The sequence below is a fragment of the Lynx canadensis genome, chromosome X (genome assembly GCF_007474595.2).
Source record: "Lynx canadensis isolate LIC74 chromosome X, mLynCan4.pri.v2, whole genome shotgun sequence".
In the NCBI taxonomy this organism is placed as follows: Eukaryota; Metazoa; Chordata; class Mammalia; order Carnivora; family Felidae; genus Lynx; species Lynx canadensis.
In genome coordinates, this window is record NC_044321.2 from 59,882,442 (window position 1) to 59,904,366 (window position 21,925).

Here is a 21,925-nt window from a genome sequence, read left to right on the forward strand (position 1 = left end):
CAATAGAACAGATCAAAGAAAACAGAAGCCAGATCTTTGAAAGAATTAACAAAATGGATAAACCACTAGCCAGTTTGATCAATAAGAAAAAGGAAATGACCCAAATAAATAAAATCAAGAATAAAAGAGGAGAGATCAAAACCAACAGAGCAGAAAAAAAAAACACATTAATAAGAGAATATTATGAGCAATTATATGCCAATAAAATTGGCAATCTGGAGGAAATGGACAAATTCCAAGAAACATATACACTACAAAAACTGAAACAGTAAGAAATACAAAATTTGAACAGACCCATATCCAGCAAAGAAATCAAATTGGTAATCAAAAATCTCCCAAAACACAAGAGTCCAGGGCCAGATGGCTTTCCCGGGGAAGTCTACCAAACATTTAAGGAAGAGTTAACACCTATTCTCTTGAAGCTGTTCCAAAAAATAGAAATGGAAGGAAAACTTCCAAACTCTTTCTATGAAGCCAGCATTACCTTGATTCCAAAACCAGACAAAGACCCCACTAAAAAGGAGAACTATAGACCAATTTCCCTGATGAACATGGATGCAAAAATCGTCAACAAGATATTAGCCAACAGGATCCAATACATTAAAAAAAAATATTCACCAAAACTAAGTGGGACTTATACCTGGATGCAGGGCTGGTTCAGTATCTACAAAACAATCAATGTGATTACCACATCAATAAAAGAAAGGACAGGAACCACATGATCCTCTCAACAGATGCAGAGAAAGCATTTGACAAAATACAGCATCCTTTCTTGATAAATACCCTTAAGTAAGTAGGGATAGAAGGATCATATCTCGAGATCATAAAAGCCATATATGAAAGACCCAATACTAATATCCTCCTCAATGGGGAAAAACTGAGAGCTTTCCCCCTAAGGTCAGGAACAAGACAGGGGTGTCCACTTTTGTCACTGTTATTCAACATAATATTGGAAGTCTTAGCCTCAGCAATCAGACAACACAAGGAAATAAAAGGCATCCAAATTGGCCAGGAGGAGGTCAAACTTTCACTCTTCGCAGATGACATGATAGTCTATATGGAACACCCAAAAGATTCCACCAAAAACCTGCTAGAACTGATCGATGAATCCAGCAAAGTGACAGGATATAAAATCAGCGCACAGAAATCGGTTTCATTCCTATACACCAACAATGAAGCAACAGAAAAAGAAATCAAGGAATGGATCCCATTTACAGTTGCACAAAAAAACCGTAAAATACCTAGGAATAAATCTAACCAAAGAGGTGAAAAATCTATACACTGACAACTATAGAAAGCTTATGAAAGAAATTGAAGAAGACACCAAAAAATGGAAAAAGATTCCATGCTCCTGGATAGGAAGAACAAATATTGTTAAAATTCGATACTACCCAAAGCAATCTATATATTCAATGCAATCCCTATCAAAGTAACACCAGCATTCTTCACAGAGCTAGAACAAACAATCCTAAAATTTGTATGGAACCAGAAAAGACCCCGAATAGCCAAAGCAATCTTGAAAAAGAAAATCAAAGCAGGAGGCATCACAGTTCCAGACTTCAAGCTATACTACAAAGCTGTAATCATCCAGACAGTATGGTACTGGCACAAGAACAGACATTCAGATCAATGCAATATAATACAGAACCCAGAAATGGACCCACAAACATATGGCCAACTAATCTTTGACAAAGCAGGAAAGACTATTCAATGGAATAAAGACAGTCTCTTCAGTAAGTGGTGCTGCAAAATCTGGACAGCGACATGCAGAAAAATGAACCTGGGCCACTTTCTTACACTATACACAAAAATAAACTCAAAATGGATGAACGACCTAAATGTAAGATGGGAAACCATCAAACTCTCGAGGAGAAAGCAGGAAAAAAACCTCTTTGACCTCGGTTGCCACAACTTCTTACTCAACACGTCTCCAGGGGCAAGGGATACAAAAGCAAAAATGAACTACTGGGACCTCATTAACATAAAAATCTTCTGCACAGTGAAGGAAGCAATCAGCAAAACTGAAAGGCAACCAATGGAATGGGAGAAGATATTTGGAAATGACATATCAAATGAAGGGTTAGTATTCAAAATGTATAAAGAACTTATCAAACTCAACACCCAAGAAAAAAATAATCCAGTGAAGAAATGGGCAAAAGACATGAATAGACACTTCTCCAAAGAAGATATCCAGATGGCGAACAGACACATGAAAAAATGCTCAACATCATTCATCATCAGGAAAATACATATCAAAACCACAATGAGATACCACCTCACACCTGTCAATTGGCTAACAGTAACAATTCAGGCAACAATAGATGTTGGCAAGGATGCAGAGAAAGAGGATCTCTTTTACATTGCTGGTGGGAATACATACTGGTGCAGCCCTTCTGGAAAACAACATGGAGGTTCCTCAAAAAGTTAAGAATAGAACTACCCTATGACCCCATAATTGTACTCCTAGATATTTATCCAAGTGTGCTGTTTCAAAGGGGCACAGGCACCCCAATGTTTATAGCAGCGATACTGACAATAGCCAAAGTATGGAAAGAGCCCAAATGTCCATAAACTGATGAATGGATAAAGAAATGTGGTATACATATACAATGGAGTATTACTCGGCAATCAAAAAGAATGAAATCTTGCCATTCGCTAGTATGTGGGTTGAACTAGAGGGTATTATGCTAAGCGAAATTAGTCAGTCAGAGAAAGACAAATGTCATATGACTTCACTCATATGAGGACTTTAAGATACAAAACAGGTGAACATAAGGGAAGGGAAGCAAAAATTATATAAAAACAGGGTAGCGGACAAACCCTATGAGACTCTTAAATATGGAGAACAAACAGAGGTTTACTGGAGGGTTTGTGGGAGGGGTTATGGGCTAAATGCGTAAGGGGCATTAAGGAATCTACTCCTGAAATCATTGCTGCACTATATGCTAACTAACTTGGATATAATTAAAAATATAAATTAAATAAAAATTAAAAAAAAAGAAAATGAGAAGAGAACTCATGGAATAGGAGAAAATATGTGCAGATCATTAATCTGAAAAGGACAGAGTATTTTGAATTTACAAAGAAATCTTACAATTCAGTAACAAAACAAACCCTAATTTAAAAATGGGCAAAGAACTTAAATAGCCATTTATTTTATTTTATTTTATTTTATTTTATTTTATTTTATTTTATTTTATTTTATTTATTTTTTTTGGGGGGATTGAAGAGTTAAGTATTTTATTTTATTTATTTATTTATTTTTTAATTTTTTTTTCAACATTTATTTATTTTTGGGACAGAGAGAGACAGAGCATGAACGGGGGAGGGGCAGAGAGAGAGGGAGACACAGAATCGGAAACAGGCTCCAGGCTCTGAGCCATCAGCACAGAGCCTGACGCGGGGCTCGAACCCACGGAACGCGAGACCGTGAGCTGGCCGAAGTCGGACGCTTAACCGACTGCGCCACCCAGGCGCCCCATAAAGAGTTAAGTATTTTAAAGAATTAAGGGCATCTTCGTGGCTCAGTCAGTTAAGCATCTGAGTCTTGATTTCGGCTCAGGTCATGATCTCACGGTTAGTGGGATCGAGCCCCGCATCAGGCTCTGCTAACAGCAGAGCTTGCTTGAGACTCTCTCTCTACTCTCTCTCTGCCCCTTGCTCCACTTGCATGCTCCCTCTCAAAATAAACATAAAAAAAAAACTTAACCCAGAAGAAAACTGCAGAACATGTGATACAATACTTGCCTCATATAATTTCTGGCATATGGTAGGTGATAATCAAAATGGCTTTTTTTTTAAACAGGCAATGTTTCACCCTTGTGGGGTTTCTTACTTTCTTTTTTAATGTTTATTCATTTTTTTTTTTATATATGAAATTTATTGACAAATTGGTTTCCATACAACACCCAGTGCTCATCCCAAAAGGTGCCCTCCTCAATACCCATCACCCACCCTCCCCTCCCTCCCACCCCCCATCAACCCTCAGTTTGTTCTCAGTTTTTAATAGTCTCTTATGCTTTGGCTCTCTCCCACTCTAACCTCTTTTTTTTTTTTCCTTCCCCTCCCCCATGGGTTCTGTTAAGTTTCTCAGGATCCACATAAGAGTGAAAACATATGGTATCTGTCTTTCTCTGTATGGCTTATTTCACTTAGCATCACACTCTCCAGTTCCATCCACGTTGCTACAAAAGGCCATATTTCATTTTTTCTCATTGCCACGTAGTATTCCATTGTGTATATAAACCACAATTTCTTTATCCATTCATCAGTTGATGGACATTTAGGCTCTTTCCATAATTTGGCTATTGTTGAGAGTGCTGCTATGAACATTGGGGTACAAGTGCCCCTATGCATCAGTACTCCTGTATCCCTTGGGTAAATTCCTAGCAGTGCTATTGCTGGGTCATAGGGTAGGTCTATTTTTAATTTTCTGAGGAACCTCCACACTGCTTTCCAGAGCGGCTGCACCAATTTGCATTCCCACCAACAGTGCAAGAGGGTTCCCGTTTCTCCACATCCTCTCCAGCATCTATAGCCTCCTGATTTGTTCATTTTGGCCACTCTGACTGGCGTGAGGTGATACCTGAGTGTGGTTTTGATTTGTATTTCCCTGATAAGGAGCGACGCTGAACATCTTTTCATGTGCCTGTTGGCCATCTGGATGTCTTCTTTAGAGAAGTGTCTATTCATGTTTTCTGCCCATTTCTTCACTGGGTTATTTGTTTTTCGGGTGTGGAGTTTGGTGAGCTCTTTATAGATTTTAGATACTAGCCCTTTGTCCGATATGTCATTTGCAAATATATTTTCCCATTCCGTTGGTTGCCTTTTAGTTTTGTTGGTTGTGTCCTTTGCTGTGCAGAAGCTTTTTATCTTCATAAGGTCCCAGTAATTCACTTTTGCTTTTAATTCCCTTGCCTTTGGGGATGTGTCAAGTAAGAGATTGCTACGGCTGAGGTCAGAGAGGTCTTTTCCTGCTTTCTCCTCTAAGGTTCTGATGGTTTCCTGTCTCACATTTAGATCCTTTATCCATTTTGAGTTTATTTTTGTAAATGGTGTGAGAAAGTGGTCTAGTTTCAACCTTCTGCATGTTGCTGTCCAGTTCTCCCAGCACCATTTGTTAAAGAGGCTGTCTTTTTTCCATTGGATGTTCTTTCCTGCTTTGTCAAAGATGAGTTGGCCATACATTTGTGGGTCTAGTTCTGGGGTTTCTATTCTATTCCATTGGTCTGTGTGTCTGTTTTTGTGCCAATACCATGCTGTCTTGATGATGACAGCTTTGTAGTAGAGGCTAAAGTCTGGGATTGTGATGCCTCCTGCTTTGGTCTTCTTCTTCAAAATTCCTTTGGCTATTCGGGGCCTTTTGTGGTTCCATATGAATTTTAGGATTGCTTGTTCTAGTTTCGAGAAGAATGCAGGTGCAATTTTGATTGGGATTGCATTGAATGTGTAGATAGCTTTGGGTAGTATTGACATTTTGACAATATTTATTTTTCCAATCCATGAGCAGGGAATGTCTTTCCATTTCTTTACATCTTCTTCAATTACCTTCATAAGCTTTCTATAGTTTTCAGCATACAGATCTTTTACATCTTTGGTTAGATTTATTCCTAGGTATTTTATGCTTCTTGGTGCAATTGTGAATGGGATCAGTTTCTTTATTTGTCTTTCTGTTGCTTCGTTGTTAGTGTATAAGAATGCAACTGATTTCTGTACATGGATTTTGTATCCTGCAACTTTGCTGAATTCATGTATCAGTTCTAGCAGACTTTTGGTGGAGTCTATCGGATTTTCCATGTATAATATCATGTCATCTGCAAAAAGCGAAAGCTTGACTTCATCTTTGCCAATTTTGATGCCTTTGATTTCCTTTCGTTGTCTGATTGCTGATGCTAGAACTTCCAGCACTATGTTAAACAACAGCGGTGAGAGTGGGCATCCCTGTCGTGTTCCTGATCTCAGGGAAAAAGCTCTCAGTTTTTCCCCGTTGAGGATGATGTTAGCTGTGGGCTTTTCATAAATGGCTTTTATGATCTTTAAGTATGTTCCTTCTATCCCGACTTTTTCAAGGGTTTTTATTAAGAAAGGGTGCTGGATTTTGTCAAAGGCCTTTTCTGCATCGATTGACAGGATCATATGGTTCTTCTCTTTTTTTTTGTTAATGTGATGTATCACGTTGATTGATTTGCGAATGTTGAACCAGCCCTGCATCCCAGGAATGAATCCCACTTGAGCATGGTGAATAATTCTTTTTATATGCTGTTGAATTCGATTTGCTAGTATCTTATTGAGAATTTTTGCATCCATATTCATCAGGGATATTGGCCTGTAGTTCTCTTTTTTTACTGGGTCTCTGTCTGGTTTAGGAATCAAAGTAATACTGGCTTCATAGAATGAGTCTGGAAGTTTTCCTTCCCTTTCTATTTCTTGGAATAGCTTGAGAAGGATAGGTATTATCTCTGCTTTAAACGTCTGGTAGAACTCGCCTGGGAAGCCATCTGGTCCTGGACTCTTATTTGTTGGGAGATTTTTGATAACCGATTCAATTTCTTCGCTGGTTATGGGTCTGTTCAAGCTTTTTATTTCCTCCTGATTGAGTTTTGGAAGAGTGTGGGTGTTCAGGAATTTGTCCATTTCTTCCAGGTTGTCCAGTTTGTTGGCATATAATTTTTCATAGTATTCCCTGATGATTGTTTGTATCTCTGAGGGATTGGTTGTAATAATTCCATTTTCATTCATGATTTTATGTATTAGGGTCATCTCCCTTTTCTTTTTGAGAAGCCTGGCTAGAGGTTTGTCAATTTTGTTTATTTTTTCAAAAAACCAACTCTTGGTTTCGTTGATCTGCTCTACAGTTTTTTTAGATTCTATATTGTTTATTTCTGCTCTGATCTTTATTATTTCTCTTCTTTTGCTGGGTTTAGGCTGCCTTTGCTGTTCTGCTTCTAGTTCCTTTAGGTGTGCTGTTAGATTTTGTATTTGGGATTTTTCTTGTTTCTTGAGATAGGCCTGGATTGCAATGTATTTTCCTCTCAGGACTGCCTTCGCTGCGTCCCAAAGCGTTTGGATTGTTGTGTTTTCATTTTCGTTTGTTTCCATATATTTTTTGATTTCTTCTCTAATTACCTGGTTGACCCACTCATTCGTTAGTAGGGTGTTTTTTAACCTCCATGCTTTTGGAGGTTTTCCAGACTTTTTCCTGTGGTTGATTTCAAGCTTCATAGCATTGTGGTCTGAAAGTATTCATGGTATAATTTCAATTCTTGTAAACTTATGAAGGGCTGTTTTGTGACCCAGTATATGATCTATCTTGGAGAATGTTCCATGTGCACTCGAGAAGAAAGTATATTCTGTTGCTTTGGGATGCAGAGTTCTAAATATATCTGTCAAGTCCATCTGATCCAATGTCTCATTCAGGGCCCTTGTTTCTTTATTGACCGTGTGTCTAGATGATCTATCCATTTCTGTAAGTGGGGTGTTAAAGTCCCCAGCAATTACCACATTCTTATCAATAAGGTTGCTTCTGTTTATGAGTAATTGTTTTATATATTTGGGGGCTCCGGTATTCGGCGCATAGACATTTATAATTGTTAGCTCTTCCTGATGGATAGACCCTGTAACTATTATATAATGTCCTTCTTCATCTCTTGTTACAGCCTTTAATTTAAAGTCTAGTTTGTCTGATATAAGTATGGCTACTCCAGCTTTCTTCTGGCTTCCAGTAGCATGATAAATAGTTCTCCATCCCCTCACTCTGAATCTAAAGGTGTCCTCAGGTCTAAAATGAGTCTCTTGTAGACAGGAAATAGATGGGTCTTGGTTTTTTATCCATTCTGATACCCTATGTCTTTTGGTTGGCGCATTTAATCCATTTACATTCAGTGTTATTATAGAAAGATACGGGTTTAGAGTCATTGTGATGTCTGTATGTTTTATGCTTGTAGTGATGTCTCTGGTACTTTGTCTCACAGGGCCCCCCTTAGGATCTCTTGTAGGGCTGGTTTAGTGGTGACAAATTCCTTCAGTTTTTGTTTGTTTGGGAAGACCTTTATTTCTCCTTCTATTCTAAATGACAGACTTGCTGGGTAAAGGATTCTCGGCTGCATATTTTTTCTGTCTAGCCCACTGAAAATCTCGTGCCAATTCTTTCTGGCCTGCCAAGTTTCAAAAGAGAGATCAGTCACGAGTCTTATAGGTCTCCCTTTATATGTGAGGGCACGTTTACCCCTTGCTGCTTTCAGAATTTTCTCTTTATCCTTGTATTTTGCCAGTTTCACTATGATATGTCGTGCAGAAGATCGATTCAAGTTACGTCTGAAGGGAGTTCTCTGTGCCTCTTGGATTTCAATGCCTTTTTCCTTCCCCAGTTCAGGGAAGTTCTCAGCTATGATTTCTTCAAGTACCCCTTCAGCACCTTTCCCTCTCTCTTCCTCCTCTGGGATACCAATTATGCGTATATTATTTCTTTTTAGTGTATCACTTAGTTCTCTAATTTTCTCCTCATACTCCTGGATTTTTTTATCTCTCTTTTTCTCAGCTTCCTCTTTTTCCATAACTTTATCTTCTAGTTTACCTATTCTCTCCTCTGCCTCTTCCATCTGAGCCGTGGTTGTTTGCATTTTGTTTTGCATTTCCTGAAAGCGTTTTTCAGCTCCTCGTGACTGTTCCTTAGTCCCTTGATCTCTGTAGCAAGAGATTCTCTGCTGTCCTGTATGCTGTTTTCCAGCCCAGCGATTAATTTTATGACTATTATTCTAAATTCACTTTCTGTTATATTATTTAAATCCTTTTTGATCAGCTCATTAGCTGTTGTTATTTCCTGGAGATTCTTCTGAGGGGAATTCTTCCGCTTGGTCATTTTGGATAGTCCCTGGTGTGGTGAGGACCTGCAGGGCACTTCCCCTGTGCTGTGGTGTATAACTGGAGTTGGTGGGCGGGGCCGCAGTCCGACCTGATGTCTGCCCCCAGCCCACCGCTGGGGCCACAGTCAGACTGGTGTGTGCCTTGTCTTCCCCTCTCCTAGGGGCGGGATTCACTGTGGGGTGGCGTGGCCCGTCTGGGCTACTTGCACACTGCCAGGCTTGTGGTGCTGGGGATCTGGCGTATTAGCTGGGGTGGGAAGGCAAGGTGCACGGCGGGAGGGGGGGCAGGCTTAGCTCGCTTCTCCTTAGGTGATCCACTTCAGGAGGGGCCCTGTGGCAGCCGGAGGGAGTCAGATCCGCTGCCGGAGGTTTGGATCAGCAGAAGCACAGAGTTGGGTGTTTGCTCGGAGCGAGCAATTTCCCTGGCCGGAACCGGTTCCCTTTGGGATTTTGGCTGGGGGATGGGCGGGGGAGATGGTGCTGGCGAGCGCCTTTGTTCCCCGCCAAACTGAGCTCTGTCGTCCGGGGGGCTCCGCAGCTCACCCTCCCTTTGTCCTCCAGCCTTCCCGCTTTCCGAGCAGAGCTGTTAACTTATGACCTCCCAGACGCTAAGTCGCGCTTGCTGTCGGAACACAGTCCGTCAGGCCCCTCCGCTTTTGCAAGCTGGACTCGGGGGCTCTGCTTGGCTGGCGAGCCGCCCCTCCGCCCCGGCTCCCTCCCGCCAGTCCGTGGAGCGCGCACCGCCTTGCCGCCCTTCCTACCCTCTTCCGTGGGCCTCTCGTCTGCGCTTGGGTCTGGCGACTCCGTTCTGCTAATCCTCTGGCAGGTTTCTGGGTTATTTAGGCAGGTGTAGGTGGAATCTAAGTGATCAGCAGGACGCGCGGTGAGCCCAGCGTCCTCCTACGCCGCCATCTTCCCAGAATCCTGATAGCCATTTATTTTAAAAAGATACACAGATGGCCAACAAGCATAGGAAAATATTCTCATCATCACTGATTATCAGAGAAATGCAAATCAATATCATGAGATACCACTTTGTACCCACTATTATGGTTATATATAAAAAGAGGGAATGAGGTAAGGATGAGGAGAAATCAGAATCCTCCTTTATTACTTGTAAGAATGCAAAATTGTGGAAAATAATTTGGAGGCTTCCTCAAAAATTAAATATAGATTTAACACACATCCCAGCAATTTCCACCCTTCTCTCTGGTATTTACTCAACAGAATGGAAAACAAGTATTCAAATAAATCTTGTACACAAATGTTTATAGCAGCACTATTTAGAATGGACAAAAGGTAGAAATAACCCAAATGTCCATCAACAGATGAATGGATAAACTATGGCATATATACACAATTGCATTATTATTCAACCAGTAAAAGTAATGAGGTACTGTTACATACAACGTGGTTGAGTCTCAAAAACATTATGGTAACTGCAAGAAATGAGACACAAAAGGCCACATATTGTATGATTCCATATATGTGAAACATTCAGAATAGGTAAATCCATAAAGACAGAACACAGATTAGTGGTTGGTAGGGACTAGGGGGAGGAGAGAAGGGGGAGTGACTGTTTAATGCCTATGAAGTATCCTTTTGTGGTGACGAAAATGTTTTGGAACTAGATATTAGTGATGGTTGTGCAACATTGTGAATGTACTAAATGTACACTTTAAGATGGTTAATTTTATGTTATATGAATTTTACCTACAAAATGGATCCTGTTACTTTTCTCACTATCTAATAGTCTAAGCTTATTTTCCTGAGCCAAGCAGAATCCCTTATATCCTCATTCATAATAGTAATAACAGATTACTATTTAATGAGCCCTTATAATGTGCTATCAACTGGAATACATGCTTTATGTGCATATTATTTTTTTCAAGTTTTTATTTAAAGTCCAGTTAGTTAACATACAATGTAATATGTATATAAAATATAGTTATTCACCACTTACATACAATACCCAGTGCCCAACACTAGTGCCCTCCTTAGCACTCATCACCCATTTAACCCATTCCCCTACCCACCACTCCTCAGTTTATTCTCCACAGTTAAAAGTCTGTTTCTTGGTTTGCCTCTCTCTCTTTTCCCCCATGTTCATTTGTTTTGTTTCTTAAATTCCATATATGAATGAAATCTTATAGTATGTGTCTTTTTCTGACATATTTCACTTAGCATAATACTCTCTAGCTCCACCCATGTCTGCACATGGCAAGATTTCATTCTTTTTGATGGTTGAATTATATTCCATTGAACATATATATACCACTTCTTCTTTATCCATTCATTAGTCGATAGATATTTGGACTCTTTCCATAGTTTGGCTATTGTTGATAATGCTGCTATAAACATCAGGGTGCATTTTTGTATCCTTTGGGTAAATACCTAGTAGTGCAATTACTAGATCATAGGCTAGTTCTATTTTTAACTTTTTGAGGAACTTCCATACTATTTTCCACAGTGGCTGCACCAGTTGGCATTCCCACCAACAGGGTAAGAGGGTTCCTCTTTCTCAGCATCCTCGCCAAAACCTGTGGTTTCCTGTGTTGCTTAATTTTAGCCATACTGACAGGTGTGAGGTGATATCTTATTGTAGTTTTGCTTTGTATCTCCCTAATGATGAGTAACGTTGAGCGTCTTTTCATGTGCCTGCTAGCATTTTTCACAGAGCTAGAACAAACAATCCTGAAATTTGTATGGAACCACAAAAGACCCCAATAGCCAAAGCAATCTTGAAAAAGAAAAGCAAAACAGAAGGCATCACAATTCCAGACTTCAAGTTATATTACAAAGCTGTAGTGATCAAGACAATATGGTACTGGCATAAAAACAGACACATAGATCAATGGAACATAATAGAAAACCCATGGACCCACAACTATATGGCCAACTCATCTTTGACAAAGCAGGAAAGAATATCCAATGGAAAAAAAGACGGTCTCCTCAACAAAGGGTGCTGGGAAAACTGGACAGCAATATGCAGAAGAATAAAACTGGACCATTTTCTTATGGCATACACAAAATGAATTCAAAATGGATCAAATCCTACATGTGAGACAGGAAACCATCAAAATCCTAGAGAAGGACACAGGCGGCAACCTCTTTGACATTGGCCATAGCAACTTCTTACTAGATATATCTCCTGAGGCAAAAGAAACAAAAGCACAAATAAACTATTGAAGTCCCAATAGTTTATTCTTCATCAAGATAAAAAGCTTCTGCACAGCAAAGGAAAGAATCAACAAAACTAAAATGCAACCTTTGGAATGGGATATTTGCAAATGACATATCTGATAAAGGGTTAGTATCCAAAATATATAAGGACCTTATAAAACTCAACACCCAAAAAACAAATAATCCAGTTAAAAATGGGCAGAAGATATAAATGAACATTTTTTCAATGAAGACATACAGGATACATCATATTATTTAATTTTTTTTACACTTTATTTATTTGTGATAGAGAGACAGAGCACAAGGGGGGGGGCGGGCAGAGAGAGATGGAGACACAGAATCTGAAGCAGGCTCTAAGCTCCAAGCTGTCAGCACAGAGTCCAACACAGGGATCAAACTCACAGACCGTGAGATCATGATCTGAGCTGAAGTCAGACACTTAACTGACTGAGCCACCCAGGTACCCCAAAGCTTGTTGTCTGGATACATCATATTATTTAAATCTCACAACAACAATGCTATAGATGGCATATAGTAGGTGCTAAGCAAGTATCTGTGGTATGAATAAACAACCCTATAAGCAAGGTGCCATGTGAGGCAACTGTGGTTGAGAAAGATTAGGTAACCTGCCTCAGGTCTCCTAGTTAGTAAGTGGCAGAATTTAAGCTTGTTAGACAAAATTACAAGACAAAATACCACTTTTGGCTTCAGTTCTAACCTGAAATTACAATAAAGACATCAGGTTCTATTTCTAGAAAGAAGTTAGGTCCTTAATATTACTTTTTGAGTCATATTGAAATTCAAATCTGGTAATTTGGTTGTTTTCTTTGGCTTCAGGCATCTTTGGCATCCAATTCTCCATTATTTACTAAACATTTGACTTTGGGAAGATTTGATTTACCCTCTCTGAAACAAAGTTTTCAGGAGATTGTAAAATGAAGATGATAGAATGAAGGTGGAGCCAGAATTGGAAGTCAAGGCTACCTTACTCTCCTGGTTTTTAAATAATGGTAACGGATACAAAATGTTAAGAAAACACTGTGCAGGCCAAATAAAATACATCTGCAGGGTGCATTTGGTCTGTTAGTCACATGTTTTGACCTCTGTATTAGTTGAGAGAAGGCAGAGAGTTAAGACATCATGGTGGTTGAAGCATGGACTGTAGAACCATACTGCCTGGGTTGCCATCCAAGTGTGGTCATTTCCTAGCTCTATGACCTTAGACAACTTTCTTAATATGTCTGTGCCTCAGTTTTCTTGTCTTTAAAATGGGCATAATGACCTGAATGAGACATTGGATCAGATGGACTTGACAGATATATTTAGAACTCTGCATCCCAAAGCAACAGAATATACTTTCTTCTCGAGGGCACATGGAACATTCTCCAAGATAGATCATATACTGGGTCACAAAACAGCCCTTCATAAGTTTACAAGAATTGAAATTATACCATGAATACTTTCAGACCACAACGCTATGAAGCTTGAAATCAACCACAGGAAAAAGTCTGGAAAACCTCCAAAAGCATGGAGGTTAAAAAACACCCTACTAACGAATGAGTGGGTCAACCAGGTAATTAGAGAAGAAATCAAAAAATATATGGAAACAAACGAAAATGAAAACACAACAATCCAAACGCTTTGGGACGCAGCGAAGGCAGTCCTGAGAGGAAAATACATTGCAATCCAGGCCTATCTCAAGAAACAAGAAAAATCCCAAATACAAAATCTAACAGCACACCTAAAGGAACTAGAAGCAGAACAGCAAAGGCAGCCTAAACCCAGCAGAAGAAGAGAAATAATAAAGATCAGAGCAGAAATACACAATATAGAATCTAAAAAAACTGTAGAGCAGATCAACGAAACCAAGAGTTGGTTTTTTGAAAAAATAAACAAAATTGACAAACCTCTAGCCAGGCTTCTCAAAAAGAAAAGGGAGATGACCCAAATAGATAAAATCATGAAGGAAAATGGAATTATTACAACCAATCCCTCAGAGATACAAACAATTATCAGGGAATACTATGAAAAATTATATGCCAACAAATTGGACAACCTGGAAGAAATGGACAAATTCCTGAACACCCACACTCTTCCAAAACTCAATCAGGAGGAAATAGAAAGCTTGAACAGACCCATAACCAGCGAAGAAATTGAATCGGTTATCAAAAATCTCCCAACAAATAAGAGTCCAGGACCAGATGGCTTCCCAGGGGAGTTCTACCAGACGTTTAAAGCAGAGATAATACCTATCCTTCTCAAGCTATTCCAAGAAATAGAAAGGGAAGAAAAACTTCCAGACTCATTCTATGAAGCCAGTATTACTTTGATTCCTAAACCAGACAGAGACCCAGTAAAAAAAGAGAACTACAGGCCAATATCCCTGATGAATATGGATGCAAAAATTCTCAATAAGATACTAGCAAATCGAATTCAACAGCATATAAAAAGAATCATTCACCATGCTCAAGTGGGATTCATTCCTGGGATGCAGGGCTGGTTCAACATTCGCAAATCAATCAACGTGATACATCACATTAACAAAAAAAAAAGAGAAGAACCATATGATCCTATCAATCGATGCAGAAAAGGCCTTTGACAAATTCCAGCACCCTTTCTTAATAAAAACCCTTGAGAAAGTCGGGATAGAAGGAACATACTTAAAGATCATAAAAGCCATTTATGAAAAGCCCACAGCTAACATCATCCTCAATGGGGAAAAACTGAGAGCTTTTTCCCTGAGATCAGGAACACGACAGGGATGCCCACTCTCACCGCTGTTGTTTAACATAGTGCTGGAAGTTCTAGCATCAGCAATCAGACAACAAAAGGAAATCAAAGGCATCAAAATTGGCAAAGATGAAGTCAAGCTTTCGCTTTTTGCAGATGACATGATATTATACATGGAAAATCCGATAGACTCCACCAAAAGTCTGCTAGAACTGATACATGAATTCAGCAAAGTTGCAGGATACAAAATCCATGTACAGAAATCAGTTGCATTCTTATACACTAACAACGAAGCAACAGAAAGACAAATAAAGAAACTGATCCCATTCACAATTGCACCAAGAAGCATAAAATACCTAGGAATAAATCTAACCAAAGATGTAAAGGATCTGTATGCTGAAAACTACAGAAAGCTTATGAAGGTAATTGAAGAAGATGTAAAGAAATGGAAAGACATTCCCTGCTCATGGATTGGAAAAATAAATATTGTCAAAATGTCAATACTACCCAAAGCTATCTACACATTCAATGCAATCCCAATGAAAATTGCACCAGCATTCTTCTCGAAACTAGAACAAGCAATCCTAAAATTCATATGGAACCACAAAAGGCCCCGAATAGCCAAAGGAATTTTGAAGAAGAAGACCAAAACAGGAGGCATCACAATCCCAGACTTTAGCCTCTACTACAAAGCTGTCATCATCAAGACAGCATGGTATTGGCACAAAAACAGACACACAGACCAATGGAATAGAATAGAAACCCCAGAACTAGACCCACAAACGTATGGCCAACTCATCTTTGACAAAGCAGGAAAGAACATCCAATGGAAAAAAGACAGCCTCTTTAACAAATGGTGCTGGGAGAACTGGACAGCAACATGCAGAAGGTTGAAACTAGACCACTTTCTCACACCATTCACAAAAATAAACTCAAAATGGATAAAGGACCTAAATGTGAGACAGGAAACCATCAAAACCTTAGAGGAGAAAGCAGGAAAAGACCTCTCTGACTTCAGCCGTAGCAATCTCTTACTTGACACATCCCCAAAGGCAAGGGAATTAAAAGCAAAAGTGAATTACTGGGACCTTATGAAGATAAAAAGCTTCTGCACAGCAAAAGAAACAACCAACAAAACTAAAAGGCAACCAACGGAATGGGAAAAGATATTTGCAAATGACATATCGGACAAAGGGCTAGTATCTAAAATCTATAAAGAGCTCACCAAACTCCACACCCAAAAAACAAATAACCCAGTGAAGAAATGGGCAGAAAACATGAATAGACACTTCTCTAAAGAAGACATCCGGATGTCCAACAGGCACATGAAAAGATGTTCAGCATCGCTCCTTATCAGGGAAATACAAATCAAAACCACACTCAGGTATCACCTCACGCCAGTCAGAGTGGCCAAAATGAACAAATCAGGAGACTATAGATGCTGGAGAGGATATGGAAAAACGGGAACCCTCCTGCACTGTTGGTGGGAATGCAAATTGGTGCAGCCGCTCTGGAAAGCAGTGTGGAGGTTCCTCAGAAAATTAAAAATAGACCTACCCTATGACCCAGCAATAGCACTGCTAGGAATTTACCCAAGGGATACAGGAGTACTGATGCATAGGGGCACTTGTACCCCAATGTTCATAGCAGCACTCTCAACAATAGCCAAATTATGGAAAGAGCCTAAATGTCCATCAACTGATGAATGGATAAAGAAATTGTGGTATATATACACAATGGAATACTACGTGGCAATGAGAAAAAATGAAATATGGCCTTTTGTAGCAACGTGGATGGAACTGGAGAGTGTAATGCTAAGTGAAATAAGCCATACAGAGAAAGACAGATACCATATGGTTTCACTCTTATGTGGATCCTGAGAAACTTAACAGGAACCCACGGGGGAGGGGAAGGAAAAAAAAAAAAAAAGAAAAGAGGTTAGAGTGGGAGAGAGCCAAAACATAAGAGACTGTTGAAAGCTGAGAACAAACTGAGGGTTGATGGGGGGTGGGAGGGAGGGGAGGGTGGGTGATGGGTATTGAGGAGGGCACCTTTTGGGATGAGCACTGGGTGTTGTATGGAAACCAATTTGTCAATAAATTTCATATATATAAAAAAATAAAAAAATAAAAAAATAAAAAAATAAATAAAAAACTGAGAACAAACTGAGGGTTGATGGGGGGTGGGAGGGAGGGGAGGGTGGGTGATGGGTATTGAGGAGGGCACCTTTTGGGATGAGCACTGGGTGTTGTATGGAAACCAATTTGTCAATAAATTTCATATATATATATAAAACAAAAACAAAAACAAAAACAAAATAAAAAAAATAAAATGGGCATAATGAGTATGTACCTTATAAGGTTTTTATGAGGATTAATTTGTGTGTATGTTTGTCTTTTAAAACAGTACATATAACAAGTGCTCTGCAAATATGCTAAATTAAACAAAGTAAATATGCTCTAAGTTACCTTTGATTATTTTCACTAATTGTAACTTGGTCTTTGCCTCAGTTTGCACATCTGTAAAATGGGGACAATAAGGGTACCTCCTTTGTATGGTTATTGTGAGGATTAACTGATTTAATATAGACAGTTAATACATCTACAGTACTTAGAATATTGCCTAAAACAGATTAAGCACTATGTAATGTTAGCCATTATCATTATTAATTTTTAAAATGATTGCTTGGCAAAGCTCATGTAAGTCAGTACTGCAAAATTCCAAAATATATTTAACAATATTTATTTACAACAACTAGGCATTGATCTTAGGAGCAAAGTCCATAGTATAATAACAGAGCTGCACTTTTTTTAAGTTTATATATTTATTTTGAGAGAGACAGAACATGATCCTGTGAGCAGGGGAGGGGCAGAGAGAGAGAGAATCCCAAGCAGGCTCCACACTGTCAGCGCAGAGCCAACATAGGACTCAATCACATGAACTGTGAGATCATGACCTGAGCCAAAATCAAGTGTTGGAGGCTCAAGTGACTGAGCTACCCAGGTGCCTCTGGAGTTGAACTTTTAACCCTTCAATCAATCATTCAAGAAAGAAAAATGGCAAATAGTCTGAGAATAGAAAAACTTCCCAATCATTGCACAGCCCACTTAATACTACTTCATAAAGCTGAGGTTTATTGTTGAGAGAAAGGTTGAGATAAAATGAAAAACAGCCTAAACTTGCATTTATAAAGGCAACTAATTGAATTTATTAACATCTCTCTACATTTTTCATAATAAATCTAAGAAGAAGTGAAAAATTCAAACTCTCATGCACAGTTAATTAGAAGAAAGTTCTATATTGGGAAACAGAGTTATCTCTTGGCTCCCTACTTAATCCCCATCTACCTGGAGTACACTATTGCTTTGTCAGGTATGTAAGGAAGGAAGTTGTAAGTAGGGTCAGGTCCTGGGGTTGAACAAATCAGCACCCGATCTTTAAGAATCTGGTATAAATAAAGGAATCTTGAAAGGACTTGGCAGTGAGTGGATGATCAATGGGACAAATAAGAGTCCTAGTGTGAAGGGATTAGAAGTATGCTGGATCCTCACACTGAATGATTAGGGATTGCAGGACATAAGTTTAAAGGTTCTAGAAGTGGGATTTCTCGTACTGAAGTGACAATAACTATTAGTGAATCTCCTTTGAGAAGAGAAGGAAATTCTTCAATGTGAGAGGACAGAGGCAAGGGGAGATCTCACTGTAAGAAAAACAGAAGCTCTGTTGTGAGGAGACAGAATATAATATGAAAACTCCTTTGTGAATTGATAAGAACACTATAAAATCATTAGGGATAAGGATAGGTGACTTGGGTAATACAATTTGGGAACATACAGGTTAGGATGTTGGGGTTTGTGTCTGGAAATATGTAATTCTGAGCTTGAAAGCATAAAATATGCTGTGGGGACCATTTGATAGCTAAAAAGGGAATGAAATGCTCCCTAATGTGACAGGATAGGGTACAAGAGGACTCTCTAGATTTACAAAAGGGGTGGTCTAATGAGACGGGACAAGAAATGAGGCTCTCATTGGACTGAGAAGGAAATATTACAAATCCAAGTGGGAAAGGATGATGTTTTCCTAGGTTGAGAAGACAGGGGACAAGGAACCCCACACGGAAGTAAGATAAAATAATAATAATAATAATAATAATAATAATAATAAAACCCTAGAGAAAGAGGATGACAAAATGTAGGGCTATCAATGAAAGAGGACTGCAGCAGGTGGGGAGTAGGTTTCAAAAAATATAACAAGGCAGGATTATCATTAGAAAAGTAGCAGCCCTTGGGGGGGTGCCTGAGTGGCTCAGTTGGTTAAGCCTTGAACTCCGGATTTCAGCTCAGGTCATGATCCCACAGTTTGTGAGTTGGAGCCCCACGTGGGGCTCTGCATTGACAGTGCAGAGCCTGCTTGGGATTCTCTCTCTCCCTCTCTCTCTCAACCCCTCCCCCACTCCCTATCTCTATCAGAATAAATAAATAAACTTTAAAACAAAAGAAAAGTAGTGGCCCTTTGAAGGGTTTTGTGGACAACCTTGTGGGAGGGTAAAAAGGACACTACTGTGAGAAGAGAGTGGACAAGGCATGACCATATTGTGACAAAAGCAGGGTGCCTAGTATGAAGGGTCAGAAAATAATATGGGAACCCTAATGGAAAGTAGTGAATGCTCCTCAAAGGAGGAAAGCAGAAGAATAAGGGGAACCCCAGTGTGATAAAATCAGGGGCTCTAAATGAGGGGACAGGGCAAGATAAATTGTAGGACTCCCATTCTATTGGAGAAGATGATAAAAGGTAAAGCCCATAGGGAAAGAGAATAAAGGGCCCATTTTCACTGTGTGAAAACGGGACACCCAGTGGAATAAAACAAGGCATACGGTGGGGCCCTAAGTGGGAGAAGATGTGAGGTACTTCAGCCAGTGTGAGAGGATCACAGAAAAAGGATGAATTCCAGTGTTGGAAAAAAGAGAGCTTATAAGAGAGTACAGGAAATATTTTGGGATTCCTAGTAGAAAGGAATGTGAAAATGTGGGGCTCCTAGTTGTATGTATTAGTAAGGATTCATAGTGTAAGCAGTTTACCGAGATGGGGTGTGTTGTTTCCTCAATTCTGTAGGGTAGGAGCCCCCCGGAATGAGAACACCAGGCACAAGCAGTTGTCCTGTATGAGAAAAGGGGGCTCTAGTGGAAAGAGCCAGTACATTCTTGTGAGTAAGGCTAGGGAATAACGTAAGAAACCCTAGGTAAGAAGCGATGGCGACATGGTAGGACCCTCGTGGGAAGGTGCAAGAAATATTGTGGGAAGCTAGAGGTTGAAGACGAGGAGGTCTCCAGAGAGCTAAAAACAAACAGCACGCTCCCCTAAACAAACAAACAAACAAACAAACAAACAAACAAACAAAATCCCGCAGTGTGAGGGATAAGAACACAGGGGAAGGGGACACCAGTGTGAAGGGTACGACAGACAAGCTGAAGTATAATTTCCCCACCTTAGGTGCCCAGCTCCACTTACCCAGGCAGAGTTCAAAGACATAGGCATAGTAGGACCAAAGCACAACGAGGACGATAACAAGCACAGGCACCCAGGAAAGTACTCGGCGGCAGCACCGCAGCCCCCAGGACAGAGCCATCTTCCAGCCGCGCCTCATCTTTGGATCGAAGATCGACCAAGCAGGCCTGCTGGCGCTGGGTTGGAACTGCTGGGCTGGCAGCTAGGAGGAGGGAAGGCGCGCTGTGCGGCGCTCCACTGCGTAGCCTGGCGGGAACTGTCTCCCCGAGCCGGTCGATACCACCTGTAAGGCTGCAGGGCAGAGTGCTCCCTGCCTGGCACAATAGGCATGAGTCATGGCAAGGAGGAACTGACAACCCTGGAGCGGAAGGTGATCCGCCTGGCAGTCGAGCAGTCGAGGCTAGGCAAGTTCTGAGGAAATGCAGTCCCTCCCCTTTCCTCTTTTTCCACCCCCTAGCTATATACAGCTCTAGATGCAGACCTAGACCTCTGCAAAACAATAAAGCGGAAGAAATTTGGGTCTGCCCATGTGTTCTTACTGCACTGCGTCCTCCCCTCATCTCCTTTCTGATCTTTATGTTTTTCTGTCTCTCTTTGTTTCCCCCGTCAACACATACACGCAGTGCGAAAGATACCAGCCACAGCATCTTAAGACTTAAAGGTTATCCAACCCCATCCTCCCACTGCTGCTTCAACAATGTGCTTAACGTGTAGTGCTGCAATCACTGCTTAGGTAAGTCCGTTCACAGAACGCTCCCTCCTTCCTTCTCTTCTTCCCTTACCCCTTCGTCCATTTTCGGAATAAATAAACATTGGTACAGAAAAACAAAGAAGGAGACGTTAATTCTGTGAGGGGTCAGGGAAAGATACAAAGGTAGTAATGTTTAAACTGAGCTTTAATAAATGTTTGCTAGGCAGAGGAGAGGGGACGGATCTTTCAGACAGAGGAAACAGAGTCGGCAAAGGCATAGAGTAATAAAAATCCAAAAGTGTTCAAGGAACAACTAATATGGTGTGAAGAGGAGAGGCAGGGACTGAGACTGGGAATATAGGCTGAGGGAACAGTGTGAAGGTCTTTATATGCCCCATCAGGGTGTGTGGACGTAATCCTGTAAAACAGATTACTATGAACAGTCATTAAAGGTTTTGAGACAATGGAATGACATTATCAGAGATTTTTCTTTTTTTTTTTTTTTTCAACGTTTATTTATTTTTGGGACAGAGAGAGACAGAGCATGAACGGGGGAGGGGCAGAGAGAGAGGGAGACACAGAATCGGAAACAGGCTCCAGGCTCTGAGCCGTCAGCCCAGAGCCCGACGCGGGGCTCGAACTCACGGACCGCGAGATCGTGACCTGGCTGAAGTCGGACGCTTAACCGACTGCGCCACCCAGGCGCCCCTATCAGAGATTTTTCTAAAAGAACTAGCAGGATTTGGGAGAGGAGAGTGGTCTGGAAGCGGACCAATTAGGAGGTAATTTAATTCAACAAATGTTTTTGGAATGATCGCTTTGTGTTAGGTCAACTTTGGTATAAAAAGAACAGTGAAACAGGAAGCCTGTCCCCATGAAGATCATGTTCTCATCAGGGGAATAGGTGTTCAATGACACAAGTACAATAATGGAAGTATAGTAAGATACTGACATT

General features: G+C 40.3%; 1 protein-coding gene across 1 annotated transcript in view; it reads right to left on the reverse strand.

Moving 5' to 3' along the window:
- Positions 1 to 20,460, reverse strand: part of ZDHHC15 (zinc finger DHHC-type palmitoyltransferase 15) — a 211,912-nt gene extending 191,452 nt beyond the window's left edge. Inside the window, exon 1 of the mRNA XM_030305662.2 lies at positions 20,283 to 20,460. Within this exon, the coding sequence (XP_030161522.1) occupies positions 20,283 to 20,418 (136 nt within the window). The 5' untranslated portion in view covers positions 20,419 to 20,460. The remainder of the gene's footprint in view (positions 1 to 20,282) is intronic.
- Positions 20,461 to 21,925: the final 1,465 nt, after the last annotated feature.